This window comes from Calypte anna, chromosome 6, assembly GCF_003957555.1.
Source record: "Calypte anna isolate BGI_N300 chromosome 6, bCalAnn1_v1.p, whole genome shotgun sequence".
NCBI lineage: Eukaryota > Metazoa > Chordata > Aves > Apodiformes > Trochilidae > Calypte > Calypte anna.
Window position 1 is genome coordinate 33,028,386 of NC_044252.1, and position 24,805 is coordinate 33,053,190.

Below are 24,805 nucleotides of genomic sequence, written 5' to 3' on the forward strand. Positions count from 1 at the left end.
GAGCTGGCCCAAGACTATTTTATCACTGGGGATCCTTGCTGGCCAAGTCTGACAAGATTCCTCCCTACAACTCAGCATCCCAAGAAAGGGGCTTTCACCCTATTGAGGGGAGGGTGGGGAGGGTTTGGCTGCTGTAAAACTCTGTATTTGGTGTTTATTCCACCAGCAATCCCTCTGAAGACAATCTGCTATTTACACGGGCCATGAGCTATGGCACAAAGCTCAGCAAACTTGACACACTGCATCACTTAAGCTACAAATGAAATTGGGCCCTTTTCTGGGATGAATCCCAAGCTGCTTAACACTTCCCAGTATGCCCAAGCAGGAAATGAATCCTACTCTCTCTAGTTGGATCCAGGGCACTGATTCAGTGCAGACAGAGAGAAGAATTTCCCCCACTCAGTCACCAGTACCAAGTTTTTACTGGTGGTCCCCAGCTCCAGGAGTTTCCCAAGCCTGCAGCTGCTGGTATCCATCCCCCAGAATGAGGATGCAGCTACCATACCACATTTCTAAAGAAAAAAAAATACAAATAAATGAGATTATCAGATTGATGAACTGGTCAAACACAAGTAGGGGGCTGGCTGAGAAGAAAGAAAGGTGTTCTCCTCTCTCAGGAACTCCTCTTGCAGAAGGTAAGGTGAGGGGGGTGGCTTTAAGCTGCTTATGCCACCCCAAGTGAAGCAACCCAGCCCCACCAGTAGAGCCACAGAAACCCAAGAAGTGACCCACTGCCTTTCCTAAGAGCTTCCATGCAAAAATGAAGCTATTTCCAAATTATAGGAATGCAGAAGAGTGACCAAATAATAGAGTGTACTGAAACTAATTAGCCCTTAGAGGCCCTATAAGGCAAGCGGTGCAGGTATAATAATAATAATAAATAATAATAATAATAATAATAATAATAATAAAACCAAACCCCAGCTTGTTTACTAGGCTGTTGGTTTGCTGGCAGCCAGGTTACCAGCTGAAGGCTGCAAGGAAAGGTCTCCCAGAGAACCTCCTGGAAGATGAGTGTGGTGCCAAGCTGCATTCCCAGCTGGTGCCACAGCCCAAGCAGCAGGCACAGCTCTGCCTCTTGTGTTCCAGCCTCACGACTCCTAAAAATATGGAGAGGACCATAAATTCTGTTTGTGCCTCTCTCTCTGTTCAGATATGTAAAACAGCTCTGTAAAAGAGCTATATGAGAGCTGTCCTCTTGGTCTTCAAAGGCTTGTTGAAGCAGCACTCTGTGATTCCCCTCAATGCAATTGTCTGGAAGTCTAAACTTTGGTAATTATTTCAAATGAAAAAAACCAGCAGGAGGCTCTGTTGAAGGGAATCTGAGCAATTATCACTTGCACGAAGGCTGTGCCAGTGAGGAACTGAACTTGAATGGGTTTGCTCTTGAAAATCCTGAGTGCTGAATTAATCATCTGACAGAGCAGGACTCTCAGCTGGGCTCCATGGAGCAAACCTGAGAGCAGAGTCACACCAGAGCACTAAGAGGTGCATTACTACCAGTAGTAATTATAATCATAGGAATAATAATAATATCACAGAATTATCAGGGTTGAGAGGGACCTCTAGAGATCATCTGGTCCAACTCTTACTAAATCAGGATGATGATGATTATAACAATAATAAATTAAAAATTAAAAAAAATTAATAATAATAATAGGATTTTTCTGGCACACCAGAGCTCAGGTTGATATTCTGGACCATGCTAGACTGTGCTGCCAGTTTGTAAGAGCAATGCAAGAGCACAATAATGGAACCAAACAGGTAAGGCTCATCCCTCCTTGGCAGCTTCCAATATGTTCTTGACCCTCCAGCATTATTGCTGTGACTTTGGAAACAAATTTGAGGTTATTTCTTGTTCCTTAAAGTGATTTTTTTGTTTGTTTCAATGGCAAAAATCTCTATTTTGAAAATCCCTAGGGCCTTGCAGTGAAGCAGGAAAAATAAAGCAAAAAGGTGGGGGGAAAAAATTAGTGTTACATTCAATGCATTTGATAAATCCAGAGAATTATAAAGATAACTAAAAAACTGTCAGAGCAGATGATGCTTTTACAGATCGTGGAGAACTTCAGAGTGAGATTCAAGTAGTCAGCATCCAGAAGGACACCAGGATAGCCCAGATCCTGATGTTTCTCCATGAGCACAATCCATAACACACTAATTCAGGCAGGAGGCAGGCAGAAATGCAAAAGCCACTTCTTTGCAAGCTCAATGAGACACAATGCATGGTAAGCAGGAAAAAATGGTAATATGCTGCAGAAGAACCTTACGTATGGAATCTTTTCAGCTGTGACAAGTGTACACTTAAAAACCAGAAGAAATATGATCTAAGTCTATATTTATAGCTGGCCTTCATCTTTTTCTTTGCATTTCATTGCTAGAGTTTGTATTCAAAGTGTTGCTACAGGAAAAGGAACTCTTGTCTTCTCATCTTTCTTTTTCTCCTTTTTTTTTTTATTGAAAACAGTTCTTTAAGATTCTGCTTGGCAAACCTGATATATACCAGCCTGGCCAAAAGAGGGAAACTGCTTCACACTGGCTCAGAATCTGGCCTTGAAAGCTTCAGCTTGGTGAAGCTTCTCTGAATCCATCCATTCCCCCAAGGAGAAAGGAAATTTTTATTTATCTGGATTTAAAAGTCGTGGGTGTTGGAATCACAGCCACTCTTCATCAGGGAACCCTCTACAGGTCTTCCCCTCCTTTCTGCCCACCACAGGCATCTTTTTTTTTCCCAGATTTGTCCCTAGCCCAAACACCAACAGATCTGGATCTCCTGGTGTGTGGAAAGCCACCCAGCACCCACCACCAGCTGAGAAGCCTGACTGGGGGAGAAGTTGCTTTTCCACTCTACTTTCTCATAGCTAATTATTTTTATGAATTCACACAGCAAAACTTGCTCAGTGTCATTCTATACATTGCCCAAATTTAGTGTTAAAACCCACATTCTCTGCATCATCTGAAAGTGACCCAAGACTGGGTCAAAGCAACCTATACAGCATCATTTCAGGGCTTTGCAGCTTCTTGTGTTGTCCTTCAGAAACCATCCTCAGCTCCATGCTGCCTGGCTACAGGTTCCTCAATACCTTCCTCAGGTTCAGCAGTATCCAAATTTGGGTTTGTGAATGGCAGGCACAGCCTGCCTGATGCACACACCTCTGTTTGGAGCAGATTAATGTTGCACTGGGATCCAGAGGTCAGAATTACAAAGTAGGTGCATAAGGATCCAGAAATGCAAAGCATCACCCAGGAAAAAAAAAAAAAAAAAAGAAAAAAAAAAAAAAACAAACAAACAAAGAAAAAACCCAAACCACCCATTTCCCTTTGTCCCATCACTCCACACTCTTATCCAAAGTCCCTCCCCAGCTTTCCTAGAACACCTTCAGGCACTGGAAGGTGCTCTAAGGTCTCCCTGTTGCATCCTTCTCTTCTCCAGGCTGAACACCCCCAGCTCTCTCAGCCTGGCTTTACAGGAGTGGTGCTGGATCTTTCAAAGCATTTGATTGACCTCCTGATTCTGTTTGAGCCCTTGCAGATGCCAGCAGTGGCATTACAGATCCTGCACAGAGAAACCCCCCCATCTGAGGGGTGACTGCCTCATCTCGAGGTCTCTGTGTTCATTTCCATAATTGATCACATCACAGATGCACAAAGTGCTTGCAGTTTTCCCAGAAACTTAATGCATTTTAAAATTTGGACTAAACCCTGGGTAGGAATCCAACTTCATTACTGAGGATGTCACTCCAGAGGAATCAATGTCAGCCCTGGGACCTCCCCAGCACTGCAGCTACTGCACAGCTGCCCTGGAGGGTCCCTGCCAGGCAACATTTCCCCACATTTGTGACCTTCTGAGCATGGAAATGGAGCCAAGAAAACTTGAATGCCCCTGTGAAATGCTTCCTGAGCTCCTCTCACCAGGAGAAGGTGAGAGCTTCAGGCTAGGGTCAAACACAATCAGTATTACCTGCCCTACAGCTCCTGGGCTGGGGGGATCTGGCACACATTAACCCCTGTGTGTCCCTAACAGGGTGTGAGGATGGAAGCTGAAGCCAAACAGATGGTCTTCTAAAAAACTTCCTGAAAGTGTTCTGTGTGCTAAAACATCACTCACCCAACTCTCACCAAACTTGGCTTGATCTGCAAGTCTCCAGCCAAGCTCGAAGTAAAATACTCAGCTGGAAACATGAAGGGGAAAGAGACTTTTTCCTGCACTTGAATAATGCAAGAAATAAAACCATTTCATTCAAACCTTAGAAAAATTAAAGAGAATTAGAACCCAACCTGCTTGGGTTTAAACAAAGCCCTGGGGAGGGGAAAAAAAACCTCAACACAGATGCTACAGGGTGACCAAGTGCAAAAGAGAAGTGGAAGGAGAACAGGAGCAAGAATCTTTCCTGACCTCTCAGCACTTTCTGTAATGCACACAGAGTTTCAGCAAAGACAGAAATCCCATCAGCACTGAGCATGGGCAGCTCTGGGAGCCATGGGAAGCACGGAGCAACCTTTCAGGGCCCTGGTTTTGCTGCCACACATCCACATTTACTCCTGAGTAGTCCTGACTGGCAGCAACTGGAGACTCAAAATAGTTGCCCCTAATTTTAGCAGCCTGTTCAGGATTAGCAGCTGAATCTTATATGCAGTTAATAAAAGAATTTCACTGGGTGCTGTTAAAATACATCAGCTGAGGAAGGTCTCAATTTGCTGAATTAAAAAAAAAAAAAAAAATTGCCAGGAAAAAATGTTACAAGTGCTGGTAAGATGAACAGCAGCCTGCAGTTCCAAAAACACACATGCATTTCCATAGCAACTCCTCTGCACTTTATGTATTTGATTTTTAAAATGTGCTTTACTAGATAAAGTGTTTGCATGAGCACATCTTTTTTTTTCTTTTTTTAAAAAGAATGATTTCTGGAAGAAAGTTGTCACAATGATGTCCTGGTCTTGGTCCTTACAACTTTATTTTGGGGTGGGGAAGAGGGTGAGGAGAAAATGGATCTGCCAGGGGAATGATAGGTTCTCTCCAGAAACAAAACACTTCATGTGTAATTAGAGAAACCCAAATTCTTTAAATATCATTTGATTACTCAGCTGATTTTAAAACTGGATTTTTCTTACCATTAATTTGATGTACCTAAATCAATAGATATCCTTGAAAAAAAAGTACACCCTAACTCTACTGGAGTAAAATCAGGTTATAGATAAGTAACTTTTTAATTTATTTTTTTTTTCCTCAGTAAATGTAATTTTTCTTACTGCTGGTGAGGAGGTCTGTGTGCTTGTGATGAGAAAGGCATTTGCTTAAAACTAATTCCTGACTGCTTCTGAATGAGCTATTCCAACAGATATTCCAGCTACTCCTGGGGTACATAAAAGGGCAGTTTTATCTTCAAGATGAGAAAGAAAAAGTAAGCTGCACTAAATGAGTCCCCTGGTGTCTCAGGGACTAATTGTTAAGCAGAAGGATTTATGATCAAAGGATGGGAGAATGGGGAGATCACTGCCAGGCAATTAGCTATACACAAATAACTTTAATGCTTTGGCATTTTTATAACCACTACTTTATTTATTCTATTATATATTCTCTTGCCATACCTTTCCTTTGGTTACAAGCACACAGTACTTCAGTCTGGTTTGGTTTGTTTTTTTTTTTATTCCATGTAAAACTAAAACAAAACAGCAGAACACTCTGCAATGAGCTGAAGAACAATAGGCCCTCTTTAACCATCAAGTCTTTAGCTTTTGATCAATATTTATGTGACAAGTTATACATTACCCTTCTCCTCTCCCATTTTAATGCTCTTGCTTCTTCCCACAGCCTGATCTGCACTTTTGTGTCTTTAATTTATAAGAGTTTCCGTGGAAAAGCAGCATTCAAAGAGAAAAAAAGTGCTGATCCAGCATGTGGATCTTTCTACCAAACCACAAATCTTTTCTAATGTTCATCATAAACTGAAAGCAATTCTGAGAAACAAATTAATGACATAAATCACATTATCATTACTCACATGAAGATACTCTCTTGTAATTCTTTCAGAAAGCTACAGTGAGTAGCTGAAAGAACTCTGTGTGGAGAATGCCTGTTTCTAATTAAATAATTCTAAAAATAGGGTTGCACATACATCTAGGACCAAGCCGCCTGTGTTATCTCTCTGAGATAAGCTGTTATCCACCCCCAATGATACCCCTTTCATCACTGCAGATATTCAGAACTAGAACTGGCCCATGTAGGAAGGGAAAAAAAAAAATTAAAAAAAAAAAAGGAAGCAGTATTTTAATCCAAGGAAAATTTTTCACAAGTCTGATCCCTTGTTTTGCAATCTCTTTTCACACCAACTTCTGTCCCTCAGCAGCACGATTCAAAGCTGTGTCCCACAGATGGTGGCAGGAACCAAGCAGGATTTCTGCATGAGAGACTTTGACAAGGGAGTAAAGAAAACTGTTTGCAATGGGGTTGTTTTGGCCTTGTTTCTGTGTAAGGTTTTTTTCCTTACTTTTTTTTTTTAAGTGTTTAAACATGTAACTTGATTCTCCTCATTCTGATCATTGAAAAAGATATATATGTATATATAAAAAGTAACCTGGCACAAAATTGGACTTGGGATAAAAAAGCTGCATAAGATTCCCTTGACATCTTTGGTGATAATAAATAAAGAACAATCCAGCTTTATACATCAAGCAGGAGATCGAAGAGTCTTGTCCCTCCCTTGGTTTTGGGGCTGTTTTGCTGTTGAATGACACAATCTCAAGCAATGTATGGTAACCTCTTAGAAAAAATTTTCACTTTTAGCTCCTCTTTCTGCCACAAGAAATAAAAATGCCACTTTACAATAAAAAAATTATTAATTTCCACCACAGACCTTACTCATTTTCATCAACTAGATAAGTCATTTCAGACAGCAGACTCTCTACAAAAATGTAAAACATGTGCTTATAGCAGGTATGATAAAAAAGGGCATTTACCTTCCCAAAGCTTCCCAAGTGTTCTGCATCTTCCAGTAAAATAATAGACAAAACTAAGACTAACCTGTGAAGAAATGCCATTTACTGGTCTCCACTGGTTTCCATTCAAAAGCAAGGGAACTGTTATCTCATAATCTTCAGACTGGTCCTTGGGCTGTGGGGAGGACTCCAGTTTATTGTCCACATCCTCACCTAGGGACAAGGAGAAGGAATTCACATTAGTGGGGAACAGTCTTATCATCTGAGGGACCTGGCAGCAGATTTCAAAAGGTTATTATTTCAAAAACATTCAAAATTATTTCAAATATTTTCAAAAATAATCCAGGAAAAGAATGAAACATTAAAACATTGTGGGAAGTTACTCAGAATTCTAGGGGAGCTGGGGTTGTGGGGAAGGAAGCATCAAAGTGGTAGAGATGCCAGGATGAAAAGATAAGGAGTTGGGATGCAAGACTTAAATTAAAAAAAAAATTGAGAGGCACTGTTATCACTATTTATAATGTTAAATTAGCAACCACACTGGAGTTTGGACTTTTTATCCCACTACAGGAGTTAGGAGGGGGGGGAACACAAGAGGTGGGTGGCTTTTCAACATCATCATTTGGAAGGCAAGTAAGCTGCAGGGATTTAGAAGATATAAGAATTATCAGGGCTGTTTTTTCCATAATGAAGGCAAAAGAAAATATAAGCCTTGATCTTTCCACTCCCCAGTCCCTTTTCTGCTCAACCCTCTTCCAGACACAGCTGTGCTGGATCAGATTCACATCTGTAGCAAGAGGAGAGGGGACAGTGTCCTGGAGGGAGTGACTGGGGTGGAAAACCCCTGAGGTTGCCAGACACAGGCTCCCTAAGAGCAGGTAAAATCCCAGATTTTCCCTCACGTCCTTTTAGAGGTCCCACTTTGCAAGCTGGAATCATGGCAGAGATGTGACCACCCAGTTTGGGGCATCCCAGAACTCCAGGTCCATCCTCCACAGAAGAGCCACCAGGTTTAACCCTTGGTATTTTATTATATCTCAAAAATGGGAAAAAAACACCCAAAAACTCTGGAAGAGAATATAAGCCCTTCCTGAAATAATGCTGTACCCCTGCACAGATTTCAATTCTTACCCAATATCAAAAAGTTATTTGCATGCAACATTCCCTGAGTGGTTTTCCTCTCACCAAACCTACTCATGGTCCTGTGCCTGTCAAATCTCAGTCCTAAAAAACAAGTGTCATAGTACCAAGAGCTGGCAATGGCATGGAGAATCAAACCTAAAGAGAACACAGGGGGTGGCTGTGGGACAACAAACCCACGGGTGGGGTTTGCAGCTCCCATCACCCTGAACCCTCTGGGGCACTGGGATGCTATGAGGGTGAGACCCAGATCTTTGCAGGCACTCTTGAAAGGTGCCCATCCTCCTCTGGGATGGAGCAAGGTCAGAGTTACCCAGCTTTCCCCTTCCCCCCATGGTCTGGGTGCTCGGAGGGGCAGAGGGAAGGTGATGGGGGAGTGTTTGAGGTGCTCAACCCCAGCTCAGGGCTGAACCTTTAGGTGGGAGTGAGAGGAGAGCTGGGGGGTCAGAGCTGACCACACCAACCTGCCATCCCCCCAGCTTCCCCTGCCCTTCCTCTCAGAGGATCAGGAGCTATGTTTTGGGCAGAATGAGCCCAATTTAGTCTCTTAGCTGAAAACCACCTGCACACTCATTTGGAATATGCTGAAGTGAGAGGAAGACAAGGTGATTATTGTAAAAATATGACACTTGTCCAAAAACACACACAAAAAGACTGGAATAAAAAAATATATATCAAGAAGAGAAAAGCTGCTTGCTCTAGGGGAGTTCCTGTAGAGAAAGGGCTCTCACCCCACCCTCAGCACAGCCCAAGTGACGGGGTCTGGGTGCACCAGCCCTTGGGAGGGATGCTCCAAACCCTGCACACAACTGGGGTCACCCCTGTGGAGGGATCCAAGATCTTATCCACCCAGGAGGGTCTAGACAGAACCTCACAGCTCTTTATTCTGATTACCAGGCATGAAGCTTCCTGCACAGAACAGAAATTTATGAAGCATATCTCAGATAAATGAGAAAAGTTTGGCTCCAACCCTGATTTTTTTTTTTCCTTTTTCCTTCCTTGGCTCACCAGAGCAGTCTCATCTATCTGTATTACATCACTCAGGCCCTTCTATTATTTTGTAGGATTTGCACTCTGAAAGTCTCATGAAATCTACATTTTAGGAAACCCTACAAGTATCCTTTTCCTCCCACAGATCCCTGGTCTGCATTGCTTCCACACAGCCTCACCTCAGAGCTGCAGCTGGGTACTAGGAAGCATCAGATTTTCCTGGTACAACCACATGTGCAAATCTCTCTTTAATCCTGCAACACATCAGTATCCCAAGCTCACCCAAACCAGCAGAAAAGGGAGAAGAGGAGGGATCAGCATTTGTGCATGGATGTGGTTGTTATTCCCACATCCCAGGGCAGGGAGCAGAAGGTGCAACCTCTGACACCATCTTTGACACCGTCTCCCACAGCATCCTCCTGAAGAAGCTGTCAGCCCACAGCTTGGACAGGAGCACCCTGTGCTGGGTTAGGAACTGGCTGGAGGGCCGGGCCCAGAGAGTGGTGCTGAACGGGGCTGCATCAAAATGGCGGCCGGTCACTAGTGGTGTCCCCCAGGGATCAGTGTTGGGCCCAGTTCTGTTCAATATCTTCATTGATGATTTAGATGAGGGGATTGAGTCCATCATCAGCAAATTCACAGACGACACTAAGCTGGGGGGGAGTGTGGATCAGGTGGAAGGCAGGAGGGCTCTGCAGAGGGACCTGGACAGACTGGAGAGTTGGGCTGATTCCAATGGGATGAGGTTCAACATTCCAAGTGCCGGGTCCTGCACTTTGGCCACAACAACCCCATGGGGAGCTCCAGGCTGGGCACAGAGTGGCAGAAAGGGACCTGGGAGTCTGGATTGCCAGGAAGCTGAACATGAGCCAGCAGTGTGCCCAGGTGGCCAAGAAGGCCAATGGCATCCTGGGAGGTTCCAAGGAAAATTTGATCTTAGACACCCCCTTCTTTATCTGCATCTTGTGTGGAAGTGCTGCTTGCTTGGGGACAGACATCCAGACAGGTTTATAGGCAGCATAAAGTTATATCTTTATTGGAAAAGATAATTCTTTGGGGGGGGGGGGGGAACAACCAAACAGCCAAGCTGTAAGGTTTGGGAACTCTTCTGAAGCCATCCAGCATTTATAAAAACACCAGATCCATGTCTGTCTGGTTGCTTGCCTTCAGCCAAATATTTTGCTGCTTATCTGAATGTTTTTATTGAAATTATTGGGTGTGATAAAAATCCCAGCTTCCTGCAGAAGGCAGAGAAAAAGGCTGCAGCCCAGTCCTGGGGCCTCATTCTCAAGAGCCCTTGGGCACATGCTTATAGTTATGCACTTGCTTAACTCCCAGTTGACACGAGCACGTTACAGTTTCTTCTATAAATCAAATAAGGGCATTTTTCTGATTTAAGGTCATTATATTTAGGGGCTAGGAGCATTTCTGAAAGACTACAAAATAAAGAAACCTGTCTGACTGAAAGGGAAACTGTAGATCAGCCTTTAAAGATAAAAGCAGGGGGGCAGATGACAAGATAGAGCCTTTAAAAATAAAAACAATTCTGCAGCCTGGCTGCAAAGCTTCAAAGAACCCATACCTGGGCACCTGCAATGGGAGAGATGGCACTGAGCCCATCAGCAACCAGGATGCAGGATGCAGAGATGTGGGAAGAGAAGGGCTCCAAATCAGAAGGAAGAAAAACAACAACAAGAAAAGAAAACAAAAAGTTTAAGAGCATAAGAAGAGAGCCAGGCCAAAAAAAAACCCACAAAAAACCAAAAAAACCCTTGATCCACTCCTGCTGCAGTTCCCAGCCCATGGCACTCAGTGCCACATCCAGGCTCTTTGGAAAGATCTCCAGACACGGAGAATCCACTACTTCCCTGGGCAGCCCATTCCAATGCCTGATCACCCTCTCCAGAAAGAAATTCTTTCTCATCTCCAACCTAAACCTCCCCTGGCACAACTTGAGACCCTGCCCTCTTGTCTTGCTGAGAGTTGCCTGGGAAAAGAGCCCAACCCCCCCCTGGCTCCAACCTCCTTTCAGGGAGTTGGAGAGAGTGATGAGGTCTCCCCTGAGCCTCCTCTTCTCCAGCCTCAACACCCCCAGCTCCCTCAGCCTCTCCTCACAGGATCTGTGCTCGAGTCCCTTCACCAGCCCAGTTGCCTCCTTTGGACCTGCTCCAGCACCTCAATCTCCTTCCTGAGCTGAGGGGCCCAGAACTGGACACAGGACTCAAGCTGTGGCTTCACCAGAGCTGAGTACAGGGGCAGAATCCCTTCCCTGGACCTGCTGGCCACGTTGTTCCTGATCCAGGCCAGGATGCCATTTGGGTTAAAAGGAAGGGTTTCCATCACTTGCTCACATCCCAGGAGCTCCCAGGGCTGCAGTTCTGCAGGCACACAGCCCTGCTGGTATTTCCTCCCTGCCACTCTTCATCTCCTTTATCCATTTTCATTAGGATGTCTTTGAAGCTGGGACCATTAGGGTTGTTTGCATTACATTAATAATGAGGCCTCTCCTCTATGGGGACTCTTGGTATTACAGCAATATAAAGTGTGTAATAATTGAAATCAGAGAATTTAAATTTCAGTAACGTGTCATGAGAGGGGAAGAAAATCAGGCCATCTGTATTGCCAGAAAACTTTGATTAGACACAGGTTTCCTATCTTCTGTGTCACATACACCTACTTACTCACCTCCTTGTTTTCCATTTCAGTGAAATTCTGCCCAGCTCTTCCTGACGCAAGCTCCTCTCCCACTTTTCACAGGAAAAACCTCACAGTTGTGTCTGTTTTCTATTTTCAGCCTACACTGAAGGTAATGCTTTTGATCCCAGCTGATGCAGCCCTTTCTTCTTTTTCTTTATTTTTTTTTCCCTGTTATATAAAAGATACTTTGTCCAAACAGTGGGATGAGTAGATGTTACCTGTCCCTGACTTTTGTGCAGCCTCAAGAGTTTCCATCTGCCCCCTACTTCTACAACTTTCCTTCTTTGCACAGTATCACACAAGGACTTGTTGGGAAAGAAGTTGAGACCAGTTTTTATCTTTTTGTTTTGTGTTCCAGTTTTCCTCCGAGCTCTGTGGCAAAATAGATACCAACTGTGCAATGTGATCTCCTGAAGAAGCCCAGACATACTCCAGGTTTGCTTTTACTTAAAATTAATGTGCTTTTAATCAGGCAGAGCAATTTATTTGGCCTTATGATGAACAGAAAGGTGAGTGCTCTTAGTACTGAGTGGGGCTGGATGCAACAGGCTGAAGTGGTAAGAAAAAAAATAAAATAAAATCCCTCCTCCAAGTGCATACTAGGAATAAAAAGTGTCAGTTATCCCATTATGTGGCCAAGGAGTGGGCATTGGTGTTTGTAGTCATCTATTTCACTCCATCTTCCAGCAAAAGCCAAAACATCTCCTATAAAGACAGACATCATACAGGCACAGACCTTGCTGAAACCACCTTCTAGAATGGTACCCATTCTATTTGAGACAGCAAAAATAATATATTGTCATTTATTACTAGTAGAAAATACCTGGTAATAACATGCTGCAAATAAACCAGTGCAAAATTCCCAGTGCATAATGATTAAAGAAAGAAATCCCAGTAACTTGCCTAGGGCAAGCAAGAGTTTGCCTTCAAGCCAACCATCCATCCATGGATTAATTAAATCTTAAATTTTAAACTGGCCATTACCTGAAAACACAGGCAACCTCTCAACAGAAGGGACAAAAATCAGAAACTCCACTAGACCAATGAAGTGTTTCTCATTACCCCACTAACAGCACTGACACAACTTTAAAAAAAAAACAAACCAGCACATCATATCCCAGACTCTGCCCTCACCTGCATGTAGGGGTAAAAGCTTGGGAAGAGCTGACTGAGCATCAAGTGAAAATTTTATCTCTTGCAGTAAAGTTTTTATCAGTTCAAAATCATAAATTATTTTCCCAACTAACTGTTGCACCTCTAAGCAGTACATCAATTCTCTTTACAGATTTTGGGAAAATCAGTCCTTTCATGGCCTGTCTGGAAAATAGTCATTTAAAAGAAAAAAACCCCCAAAACCAAACACCTAACCATATACAAAGTATTACTTGATTCCTTCCTCTTCCCCCCATTCCCAAGACCTCAGGTATTTCAGCACAAGTCCCTTTTTGCAAAACCTCTAATTCCCTGGATCTTTATGGGCTTGAATCTTCTCTTTTCCTTCGTGTTGCAAACCAGCAGCTCATGCACAGAATTATTCAGACATCAAAAGTCAGCAAAGGTCTTTGATGAGCCTGAGGACAGGCAAGAGCAAAACGACTCCAAGCATTTCTGAATTTAATTTTCTGTTCTTTCTGCTTCTAATGGAAAAAAGATCCCTTCTGACAGGTCTGTCAGCTGGTCTGGGGACAGCTTTGCAGTGTGCCCACTTCATCCTTCCCACTGAGCAGCTCCACATCCACTGCTCGGATGAGAAATAGGAGTTTGAGATGCACTGGTTCCCTGTAACTAAACAGCATTAAACCCCTGCTTTTTAATATTTCAGTTGTATAATTCTAAGAACTCTCTCCTGTCATCACTCATCCTTGCATGAGTTATTCCCTTCCTAAACCTAATTCTGCTGATGAAATGATGTGCAACGGGGAGCAGCCCTCCCACCCCTCCCCCACAAAATCCCACAAACTCCATGGAAAAAGCCACATGTTCACCATTTTTATCTGGACATGGGAGTGAAAGCTTAAACTTGAAGGTAAGTTGCTGCTCTTCTTCACCAAGGGCTCTGCATTCAGTGTCACTGCACAACCAGCTGTACAAACTAATGACACATTTTAGGGTGAAAAATAGAGAGAAGGGGAAAAAAAAAAAAAAAAAAAAAAAAAAGAAGAAAATGGTCATTGTGGAACATATCCCCTAAGCAGTTGGATCATCTTAATCTTCAAGCTTCTGTACTACAACTGTTGGAAGGCTCTAAGTCTGTGCACAATAAAGTGTTTTATTCAGGGAACCATATGACTCCATCAGTCATTCAAGCACATGTTTGGCACAGATTGAAAGCGAAAAGCATAGCTAAGGCAAATATTTCAGAACTGAACTTGTCTTCCTAACACACATGGTTTATATATTGGTGTAATATCTATATAACTTTTCAGTTCTCATCTACGGTCATGTCGTGGCTGAAGTACAAAACCATCTCTGCTGCACCGGGCAGCTCTGTGCCCCTTGGGAGTGAGCACATGCCAAAAATCCATTTACAAGGAAATTAAAAGGGAGATATCACACTTGACAGGTCCTTAAAAAAAAAAAAAAATTAAAAAAATAGCTTTTGTTCCTCCTAATTCTCCAATAGCAATTTTCTCCCCTGGGGATGCTTCACCATCCTTCCCTGGGTCATCAGGAACCCAGGCTGGGCAGCTCCTTCCTCATCACACACCCAAGATCTTCTCTGTTTGCAGCTGAAACTTTGCTCATCAGGCAGAGTTATTCCTGCTGCTGCAAATGCCATTCAAGCAGTCTGGGAGAGCAGTGTGATTAAAGCTTAAGTAATGCAAGAAGGATTTGGGCTCTCATTCTACAGAATACATATTGAAACGCACTGGAGGAAAGAAGCCAGGATATCTCAATATCCTCCCTGTTCTCCAGAACACAATGTGACAAGTGGAGGTTTGAGAACAACATTTGCCATTGACTCCAGGAGGGGGCAGGGAGCCTGCAGAACCTTTCAAATCCTGAAAGCCAAGCTTTATTACCAGGTGTGGAATATACACAGCTCCTATATTTGGGAAACAGCTGTCCAGCCTCATTTGTAATGTTGTTACGTTTGACTGAGGAATTGCTATTCAGGACCAGGCCAAAGACAGCCCCAGAATCACAGAATGTCAGGGGATGGAAAGCACCTCTGATGACCATTACATCCACCCTCCCTGCCAGAGCAGGACCAAAACTAGAGCCAAAACTCAGAAGTGCATCCAGATGGGTCTTGAAAGTCTCCAGAGAAGACTCCATAACCTCTCTGGGGAGGCTGTGCCAGGGCTCTGTAACCCTTACAGAAATTCTCCCCCATGTTGAGGTGGAACTTCTGTGCTTTCCCTTGAATCCATAGAGGTGACTTTTCTCTTCCCCCCCCCCCCCCCCCCCCTAGGAAAGCAGAGAACATTTCCAAATGTTCTTAATGTTTCAAAATGAGAGAAACAAAGCAGTGAAGCAGGGGAGTGGAGGGCATCTCAGCACAGCAGGTGATGGGTTTGTATGAAGAGGTTCCCTCCAGGGGAGCTCAGTGTTATGAGACCACAGAAAAAAAAGTTATCAACACAAGATTGAAAGCCCAAATAGCTTTGAAAAGGGAGTGACACACTGGCCTAAGGAGAACTTCTGTCCTCTTGCTTTACTCCCTGTTTTAAGCTTACTTCTTTTCCAAGTCCTGATGCACATCACATAAGTCAGACCCAGACATTCTTTCCCATGAAACCAAGCAGGACAGGGCTAAGAGAAGGTGAGCAATATCAAGGGTTCCCTTCCTACATGCACCTCCAGGATGGCACATTGGGGGATGTCCTGTCTGAACTCAGCAGCAGCCCAGCACAGGCAGTACTGGGACACATCTGCTTCTCCCTAAACTGCTGCTCCTTTCCCCCAGGGATCCGAGCCCCAGAAATTCCCATTTTGATTATCAACTCAGCCTTGCTCCCATGAGCATCAGCTAGACAGCACCTAACAAACACACCTGGGGAGAGAAATAATTACCTGTGCTTTACAAGAACAGGCACAACTAATCCAACATCAAAGAAAAAAAGCTACTGAATATATTCACTTCCCAGCAATGAGTTTAAGACAACCCAGACCCAGTGCTTGCCTCCATCTCCTCCCATCCAAACCCTCAAGAAAAGCTGATTTCCATTGAATAAACTTCAAAATGACTCTCCCAAATACAATTTCCTCTCTGCCTTTTAAAAGGTCCAGTGCAATCCTTTGCTCCAGCGATGCCCTAACCCGCACCCCCCAGGCACAATGAGCCCTCAGCATCACTGGTTTGAGGGATGCTGCTTCTCATCTACAACCAGCAGTGAAAAAAATAAAATAGAAGATGGTGGGGGAGTTTGAGTTGTGCTCATCAGGTGCACACAAATCATCCATTCATTTCCATGTTCTCCAGGAACATGCAACAAACCCAGACAGAGCAAATGCCAGGATGAATTTAGGTAAATGTGGATGGGAAATGAAAAAGAAAAAATGAACTGCACCTGGACACTTGAAGTCTGCCTTCCTATTTTTTGAAGCATGAGTGAACAGAACACTTGAAGAGCTACCAAGTGTACTTGAAGCCACCTGTGCTGCTCTGGTTTATGTGTGCAACCTGGTGTCACCATAAGCACTGGGTCAGTCCATAACTCCTGACATTCACAGGCTTCTGCAGGAGAAATGAACATTTATTTTTATTGTTTCCTCAGGGCAGGATACCTCTCCAGGTCACTGCCACAGCTTTGCTCAGCTAACCCACACATCCTCTGATCCTATCGAGCAGATTTTTAAATGAATAGGCCAGAACATCAGCACCAGGTTGTACAAAGGAGCCATGGAGGTGAGACAATTGATCCTGAGCATCAGACCCCCAAACAAGAAACGTGCATGACACAGAAATAAAAAGACAAACTCCTTCTTTCTAGAGTGTGATTTCTTCTGTGATGTCCCCCCACTTTCTCTTCAACCCCAAGGGGGGTTCCTTCTCCTCCCGTAAGAGCCAACAGCTGAAGACATCAACTCTGTTTCACTTGCACCACTTTCCTCTTGCTTTCAAATCCCTGCCAAAATGCAAGAGGAGTTTTTAACCTGGATACACTTTGATGGCCCCCAATTCCAAAAGGAAAGGGGATCAGAAGTGAGATGCTGCATCTTTCCCCATCAGATAGAAATTTCCTGCAGCTGAAGCACTTTGCTCTGTGTTAGCCAGAAACAAAAGGAAACTAAAAGTCCTTTTAGACTGCACTGTCCTACCAAGAACCAAATGCAACCCTCTAATGCACAGTTATCCTCCATATAATATAGATTTTTAATTTAGTTTATCATAAATATGCCCTGGGGACTCAGCAAGGCCTAAGAGAAGGCTCTGCAGGAGTGATTTAGGCCTTTAGTACTATCAAATTTTGGAGATTATGTGCTTTTGTCCTAGGAGTAATCTCAAAAGCTACTTGAAATGCAAGTACACCATGCATGCAAAATGAAGAGGGAAAATCTGAAAGGACCTAGAGTAAAACACAAGAACTTGTAGAGGGAAAAGCCCTCAGAAAAAAGGGGGATTAAATAAAACATCCCTACAATATGAACAGCATGAAGGGCTTGGCATCCTAAGCAGGACTGGAAGCTGTGTGAGATGCAGAGCAGGGTGGATCCTGCTGGTGCCTGGCAGTAGAAATTCAGCAGCCTTGCAGCCCTAATTGCAAACACCCTAAAAATGTCACTTCTTGGTTGACAACAACTCTCACAGCAAAAAATCAAGATAAAACCCACCCCAGCAGCCTTCAAAGACGCAGTCTCCAGAAGGCAGGATCTTGGACAGGAGGCTTGGCAGCATCCCCAGCAGAAGCTGGGCTGGTACAACTCCCTGGATATGGAGATACTGGCTGCTCCATCACCCTGCTCACTGTCCTTGTGCAACACCACAGCCCGGGGGTGCAAACAGGACTGCCCAAAAGGATGCACAAGAACACCAAGATGAACAAAGCCCAGCTGGATTCCTTGGACAATTTGCACTGGTAATCTGAGATAGGTTGGGAAGACAGGCCCCACTAGTGATGAATGGGTCAGGATTAAGGCAGGTGAGGTCAGGTGGAGGACCAAATACATTAATTCAGCCTTTTAAAAACAGAATTTCATGAACTACAGCACTGGCAACAGCTGACAGCCTGAGTGGAAGTAACAGATGAGCACAGCCCTGATGGTTGCAGTCACTCATGTGTCATTAGAAAAATGCCACCTGGGCAGCCCCTGGTGTAGCCTGTCAGTCACAGAACCCCAGACTGGTTTGGGTTGGAAGGAACCTTCAAGATCATCCATTTTCAACCCCCCTACCATGGTCAGGGACACCTCCCACAGCCCAGGGTGCTCCAAGCCCCATCCAGCCTGGGCTGAGACACTGCCAGGGATGGGGCAGCCACAGCTTCTCTGGGAAACCTGGCACAGGGGCTCAGCACCCTCACACCAAAGAATTTTTTCCTTATACCCAAGCTAAATCTCTCCTTTTTCCACGTGAAACTATTCCCTCATCTAACCAGGACAATCCCGAGTTCAAGGATGCTCTCTGTGGCTGAGACCTTCCCAAAAATCTCAAGGAGAGCAAGAGGTAACAAAACATCAGGCAACAACCCAGCAGGTCCTGGTGAGCAGGAGAGGTAAGGATGTGAACATGATTTGAAAATGGGCATCATATCCTCAGCTGGGTGTTTTGGCATGGATACAGGGAGCCCCATGGACACTGACAGCTCCTGCCAGGCTGCCTGCAGACAGGGGACCTGATAGGGATAATGGCCAGACACGAAGGTGATTATGCACATCCTGTAAATACCTGCCCCAAGCCCTGGCACACTTCTGAAAGACAGCAAAATTTGGGAGTCAGCTGTAAAGCACAGAGAGTGTTGGGGAGATGGGATTTAAAGTGGGAGAGGAGGGAAGATTTCTTCTTCTCTTCACATATATCCATGACAGCCAGTGCAGTAGCAACAAGCTAACAAAACTAAAACCTGACTGGAAGGTTGCTTTAATTGAAGGTAAACATTTGTGGATGGCAATCTCAGGGCTTTGGGTTTTCTGCTGTTCTTCCATCTAACACCAGATATCTGAAAGAGATGGAAAACCTTTCCCAAACACACCAGTTGGGCAGCACTTCCCATCACTTTCATCCTGCAGATACAGGAAGGCCCCGACTCTGCAAAAAGCTCCCACAGATGTAGATTTGAAAGCATTTGACTAAATCCCTAAGATTAGCTTTAACCTACTAGATGTGACCCTTCACCTGGGCAGCAAAGCTGATCTTGCTTTGTTGAGGATGATACTTCAGTTAGTCCACCAAGTCCTTTAGTCAGCAACCAAGAGATGGCAATAGTGAAAAGGCAATTTGTAAAGCCATAAAAATCAGAAACTCCCATTAGAAGTGAGCACGCAAGGCTGCTTTTCAAGTGGCTGAGCTCATAAAATGATAATTTCTGTTGAATATTGGAGTTTTTAGTAGGGCAGTGCCACATCAGGTGTGTCCCTTGCTCTGTTTGAAAACTGCTTTTCATGGTGTATTATAACTTGTATTTCTCTTGTCATCACTGAGCCTGTCTTTATGTAGAAATGAGGGGGTTCTGGCAGCACCTCAGCTCCCTAACAGTGGGCCCAGGGCAGGCTGAGCTGTAGAACACCCGGTGGGGATGGTGCCAGCAGAGCTAAGAGGACTTTTTGTCACCAGGTCCAGCAGCACCTGGCTGCAACTTTCAGCACCTCTGTGACCAAGAAAGCAGCACAAGCTCTGGCACAACTAAAGAGCTGGTCTCTGCTTCCAAAGGGGAAGGGAAAAAGAAAAAAGAAAAAAAAACAAGAACTAAGGAAAAAAGAAAAAAAAAGAATTAAGGAAAAAAAGAAAAAAAAGAATTAAGGAAAATAGAAAAAAAAAAGAATTAAGGAGAAGGATGCTCTCTGAGCACTCTGGCTGCAGAGGCAAAGAGCAAGTTGTAGATGTGTTGTAGAAAGAAGAGGTGATGAGGTGTAGCAAGGCAAACCCAAAAACCAGCAGCAAAAAACATCCCTGCTGCCCAAGCTTAGCCAGCTGAAGGTGGACACCATGAAGATGAGCAGCTGACACAAGCTTTACAGAGAGATTAATTCACCAGGGGAAACGTAGCCTTAGAGCTTCAGCTTGGCTCTTAGGGAATCCCAGCACCCAGGTAATAGGATTTCTACCCCCATTTTACCATCCTGTGTGCTAGATCTAAGTAAGCTACAAAGAGTTCACACTCTACTTGTAGGGACAACCACTTTGGATGGGATCATTTCTGTCCTAGGTGACTGCTTGAAGCACCCATCATGGCTCATCCTTTTTATAATCTGCTGAAGAAGGGAAAAAATCATGGGGATGGACTGAGCAGCACACGAGTGCAGTGGAATTGCTGATAAAAGAATTGAGATGGTTCCAACAACTTGGTCCTATTACACCCCCCTGACCCTGTCCATGTAGATTGGGGGTCATGGCTCTCACTGTAATTTGGGGCAAAAGGGGCCAGAGTGCATCTCCAACAGATGGAGAGTCCTGGCTCAGGATAAGGGGTACCTACACCTCGACCCACCCCACAGGAACAGCCCTGGGGGTCCCCATTCTCCTACCCTGCAGCCTTCAGCCCTAAGGTGCTGATTCCTGATAAATACACAACCAAAAAAACCAAAAAGAGAAATTATCACCCCTCCCCAAGGCCAGGCAAAGCTTCACCTCCTGTTAATTAATTAAGTAATCAACCTAAATGAAAATCAAATCCCAGGTGCTTGATTAAACACAACCACTTGCCCTGCTTACTACCCTAGGGTTCCAACACGCTGGCTAAGAGGATAAAACCTCGATCTTTGATACTTTTAGCGAGTCCAAGAACCCAGGTCCCAGGGAAATTTGCTGCACATAAGTCCGAAGATAAGCAAACATTTACAAAGTTTAAAGTTACCATGAAAAAAAAAAAAAAAGCCCCAAGAAGAGTTTGCAGTAACACAGAAGGACAGAGGCACTCAGCAGCGCTGTTCCTTGGATTTATCCATGAGGATCTCCCTTCCTCTCTCACATAAAATATGCATTGTCAGCTGCTGCTCCTCGGACAGGACAGAGCTTGGGCCCTCCAGTGATTCCGGAATAAACCCCAGATTCCCTGTGCAGAGACAAGTCGCTTTTTTTCTTTTCTTCCTTTTTTTAAATTTTATTTTATTATTTCAATGTTGTTTCCCTATCTGTAAGGCAGATATCACAGAACCTCTCGCTCCAAAACCAAAACACCTTTAAAATAATTTAAAAAAAAACCAAAACCCCACAACACCTCCAGCAGCCACCGAGCCTTGCCCTGTGCTGACTTTGAATGAACCGAGCCGAGAGGAAACTTTTCCCCAGCCGGGAGGATCTTCCCGGCAGGATTTTCCTTTTCAGTCAACTCATCCCAGCGGAAAACACCAACCCCAACCCTGACAAACACCCTCAGTGCAGCCACAGCAGCTCCCCAAAACAGACAGCCCCACGGGGGGGTCCCCGGGATCAGCTCCCCCCCTTCAATCCCCGGGAGTCCGGGGGCTGCCAAGCGGAGTTTTCCCTGGTAGAGCTCCGGGGGAGAGCGGGAGTTACGCGGTTAGGAGCTGGGGGGGGGGCACCGCGGAGATGGTGGGAAGGAGAAGCGCGGCGGAGGGCGCAAATTCCGCGGCGGGTGTTGAAAACAGCAGCGTTGGGGACATCTGAGGGCAAAGGGGGCACTTGAGGAGCTGGGGTTGGGGGGGGACTTACCTTGAGCCCGGGGTGATGCTGCGAGGAGGAGGAGGCAGCAGGCGAGGCTGAGGCTGGGGAGCGGGGGGGGGCAGCGCTGCTGCTCGGCGTGGAACCGCTTTGACATCTCAGCCCAGACTGAGGGAGAGAAACTTTCATCAGCTGGGGCTGGAGAGCAGCACCATAATATACAGTTACAGAGAGGAGCGAGCTGGGACTCAGGATGTGAGAGATTTCCTGCATGCAGTTAACTCCAAAACCCCTCCTGCATGAGCCTGCTGATGAGTTGGGCTCCGCTTTCTTAAAAAAAAAAAAAAAAAAAAAAAAGACTTGTTCAGCTTTTTTTTTTTTTCCCCTCTTTTTAAAAAAAGTTTTGAGGGTTTTCTTTTTTTCGGTTGTTTGTTTTTGGTTTTTTTTAATTATTATTTTGTCCGATTTGTTTGCCGGTGGATTTTTTTTATTATTTTTTTCTTTTTAATTTTTTTTTTTTTTTTTTTTTTTATTTTTTGGCAAGGAGAAATCTGGTGACCGTTGTAGTCAATGAGCAGCCTGTCCGAGCTGGCTTACTCCCACTCCGCTCCTAACCGCGGAACAAACGCGCTCCGCGGCCGCCCCACCGCGGGGTCCTCCCGCAGCAGCGCGCAGCTGCCAGGGGGATCCAGGGGGTCCCCGGGGGTGCCCCCGGTCCCGTGGAGCTTCCACCTCCCCCTCCACCCCCCCGTTCCAAGGTTTCTGCTGCACACACAGCCCTGGCTGCTTCCTCTGGAAAGTCATCTGCATACGTTGGAGCTGGGAGATTATTTATTGGTTTCATAATTATTTTGGAGTTGTTTCTGGTGCCTCTGACTTGTTTTATATTGTATTTCTTTTAGAAGGAAAAAAAAAAAAAAAAAGCAAAACCCCAAAACCAAACCAGAAACAACAACAACAACAAAAAACACAACACACCCATGGAGTTGCCAGATGCATTTTTTTTTTAATCGTCCTCATCCAAATTATTATTACTGACTGTAATAATAATAATAATAATAATAATAACCAACTACAGATTAACCACTCCTTAAAGTGCCACCAAAACACGTGGGTTGCCCACACCTTGGACAGAATCCTTGCAGAGCAGCGGAAAGAAAGGTCCTGACTCTGTAAACCTTTAGAGAATTCAATTGTGTGCTTTTTATTTTCGATTTATTAAGATTCTGCCCCCGATCTCAGTGTTTGGAGTCCTGCAAATTGGCCCCAAGCTTTCCTTGTGCATGAAATAGTTGGCAACAAATGATTGAACATTTGTCTGTGTGTTAGAAGGCAGAGCTGGCCCAAGATGTGTCTGGATGTTAGAAGGTTCAACAGCCACAAAAAAGTTGATTTTTGGAACCCTGGATTTGAGTCTGAACTGGAGCAGAAGCTGCTAACCAGGCACAGTGACCTGGATGAAGCCTTTACCAGCTCAGAGAGTAAAGGAGAGGGGGAAAACTCCATGGGTGTTAAAAAGCTACAATTCCCAAGGCTGCTTCATCCATCTCTGACCCAGCCCAGGGCCAGCCACATCCCCAGGGCAATAGTGGCAGTGTCAGGTCATCCCAGCTCAAATAAATCAGAAAAAAGAGCTGGGATCATGAAGCATAAGCAGAAAGGCCTCCTACCAGCTGCTTTTCTTCACAGGTAAAAAGTGTATTTTCTCCTCTTCCCTCTCCATCCAAAACAAGACCCATGGACTCACCTCCAGTAACTAGGAATTTTGGATTCTGTCTTGATTGCCCACTCAAGTCTGACCTCAGCAGCACACATTTTCTTCATCCTTCCCAGGAAACCCCTCTCCTTGTAAACAACCAGGGATTAGCTAATCTACAGCTTTTAAACACCCAGCTGCTGGATTTTTCCCAGCTCATCTATTGTCAATTCCATTTTAGCAGCTATAAGCAGCAACATTTCATCCCTTAAAAATATAAATAATGAACTCTCTCACCTGGCTCATTGAGGACACATGTGCTCCACAGAGAACACTGCTTTAAAACATGACAATTCCTTTGGGGAAGGCCACCAAAAACCCATGTAGACATTCTTATGCTTTGAAGGTATTTTCCCCATTAAAAGGAAAAAAAAAACCCAAAAAACCAAACCAGTCAAAGGGAACTAAAGATTTCTAAATAGTTTTGGTAATCCCACATGGCTTTTCACTGAAATGGTAGTATTTTTATTTCAAGTAACAATATTGGCTAACAGACACTGTGGAGCCAATTATATCTTGGTCATTCATTAGCATGAACGAACCAGATATTATCAGTGTTGTTCCTCCTCCCCTAAAGCTTAACCAGAAAGGAACACTTGCCTTTTACCACACTAACTTTATGGGCTTGAAGTTGATAAAATTGGTAGTTTATCACAAAAAAGACCCAAATATTTTACTAACAGCCTTGTAGGAATCACAGTTACCTCTGGCTCTGGCCAAGATGAAAAAACAACAAAAAAGAGAAGTTAATCTGAAGTGCCCCTGTGCATTAGAGAGGCCAAACCTTGACTTTTAATTTCTCATGCCAAACCACCTCCCACAATTGGTTTGACAAGGTTGGGTTTATCCCTTTCAGAAGAACAAGGCTGAGATTCCCTGCAGGAAATGAAAACTGCATCCAGATTGTGTGGCTGCTTCAAAGGGGGCACAGTCCTGATTCTCCGGGTTAATTCCCATGGGCGATGGTTCTCCATCCATCCATCCATCCATCCATCCATCCCTCCCTCCCTCCATCCATCCACCCATCCCTCCCATCCATCCTTCCCAACTTTGTTCCTAGCATTGTCAGTGGAAGAGGAACAGGGGTGGGTTTGTTTTCTCTTTTTTTTCCTCATCATTTCTGGGATTTTCTTCACCTTCTTGTCTTTTGCTGCTGTTTCTTTATGCGATTTCCCCTCCCCTCCATTTTTATCCTCCTTCTATTCCTTGGTCTATATATTTAATTTATTTTTTTTTTACTGCAAGTAGGAGTAGCACACAAACAGCTAAAAAGACTTTTTTGCACTTCATTTTTATCTCCTTGGGAAAGGGAAACTTAACACATGGCTATTTCTTCCCCATTACCATAGCCAGGGGGTGGCATTTGCTGCCAGCTTGGGCTGGAGTTAAGTTTCAAGCCTCTGCTCTGCAGGAAAAGCAAAGCAGCCACTGGGGCTCAACTGGAGAGCTCAGATCCCCCCCTGTCACATCTTCCTTCTTTGAGAGGAAACATTTCACCCTGCGGGTCTGGATCATCTGCAGAAAGAGCAGGGAAAGAAGTGAGAAGGGCCCTCAGTTTAGGA

The 24,805-nt window shown here is 44.5% G+C and overlaps 1 protein-coding gene across 2 annotated transcripts in view; it reads right to left on the bottom strand.

Moving 5' to 3' along the window:
- The window catches only part of ADAM12 (ADAM metallopeptidase domain 12), a 164,921-nt gene extending 143,224 nt beyond the window's left edge, over positions 1-21,697 (bottom strand). For both annotated transcript variants that reach the window (XM_030453107.1, XM_030453109.1), the window contains exons 1-2: positions 21,539-21,697; positions 7,022-7,149 (exon numbers count right to left, since the gene is read on the bottom strand). In XM_030453107.1, the coding sequence (XP_030308967.1) occupies positions 7,022-7,149; positions 21,539-21,644 (234 nt within the window). In that variant the 5' untranslated portion in view covers positions 21,645-21,697. The remainder of the gene's footprint in view (positions 1-7,021; positions 7,150-21,538) is intronic.
- Positions 21,698-24,805: the final 3,108 nt, after the last annotated feature.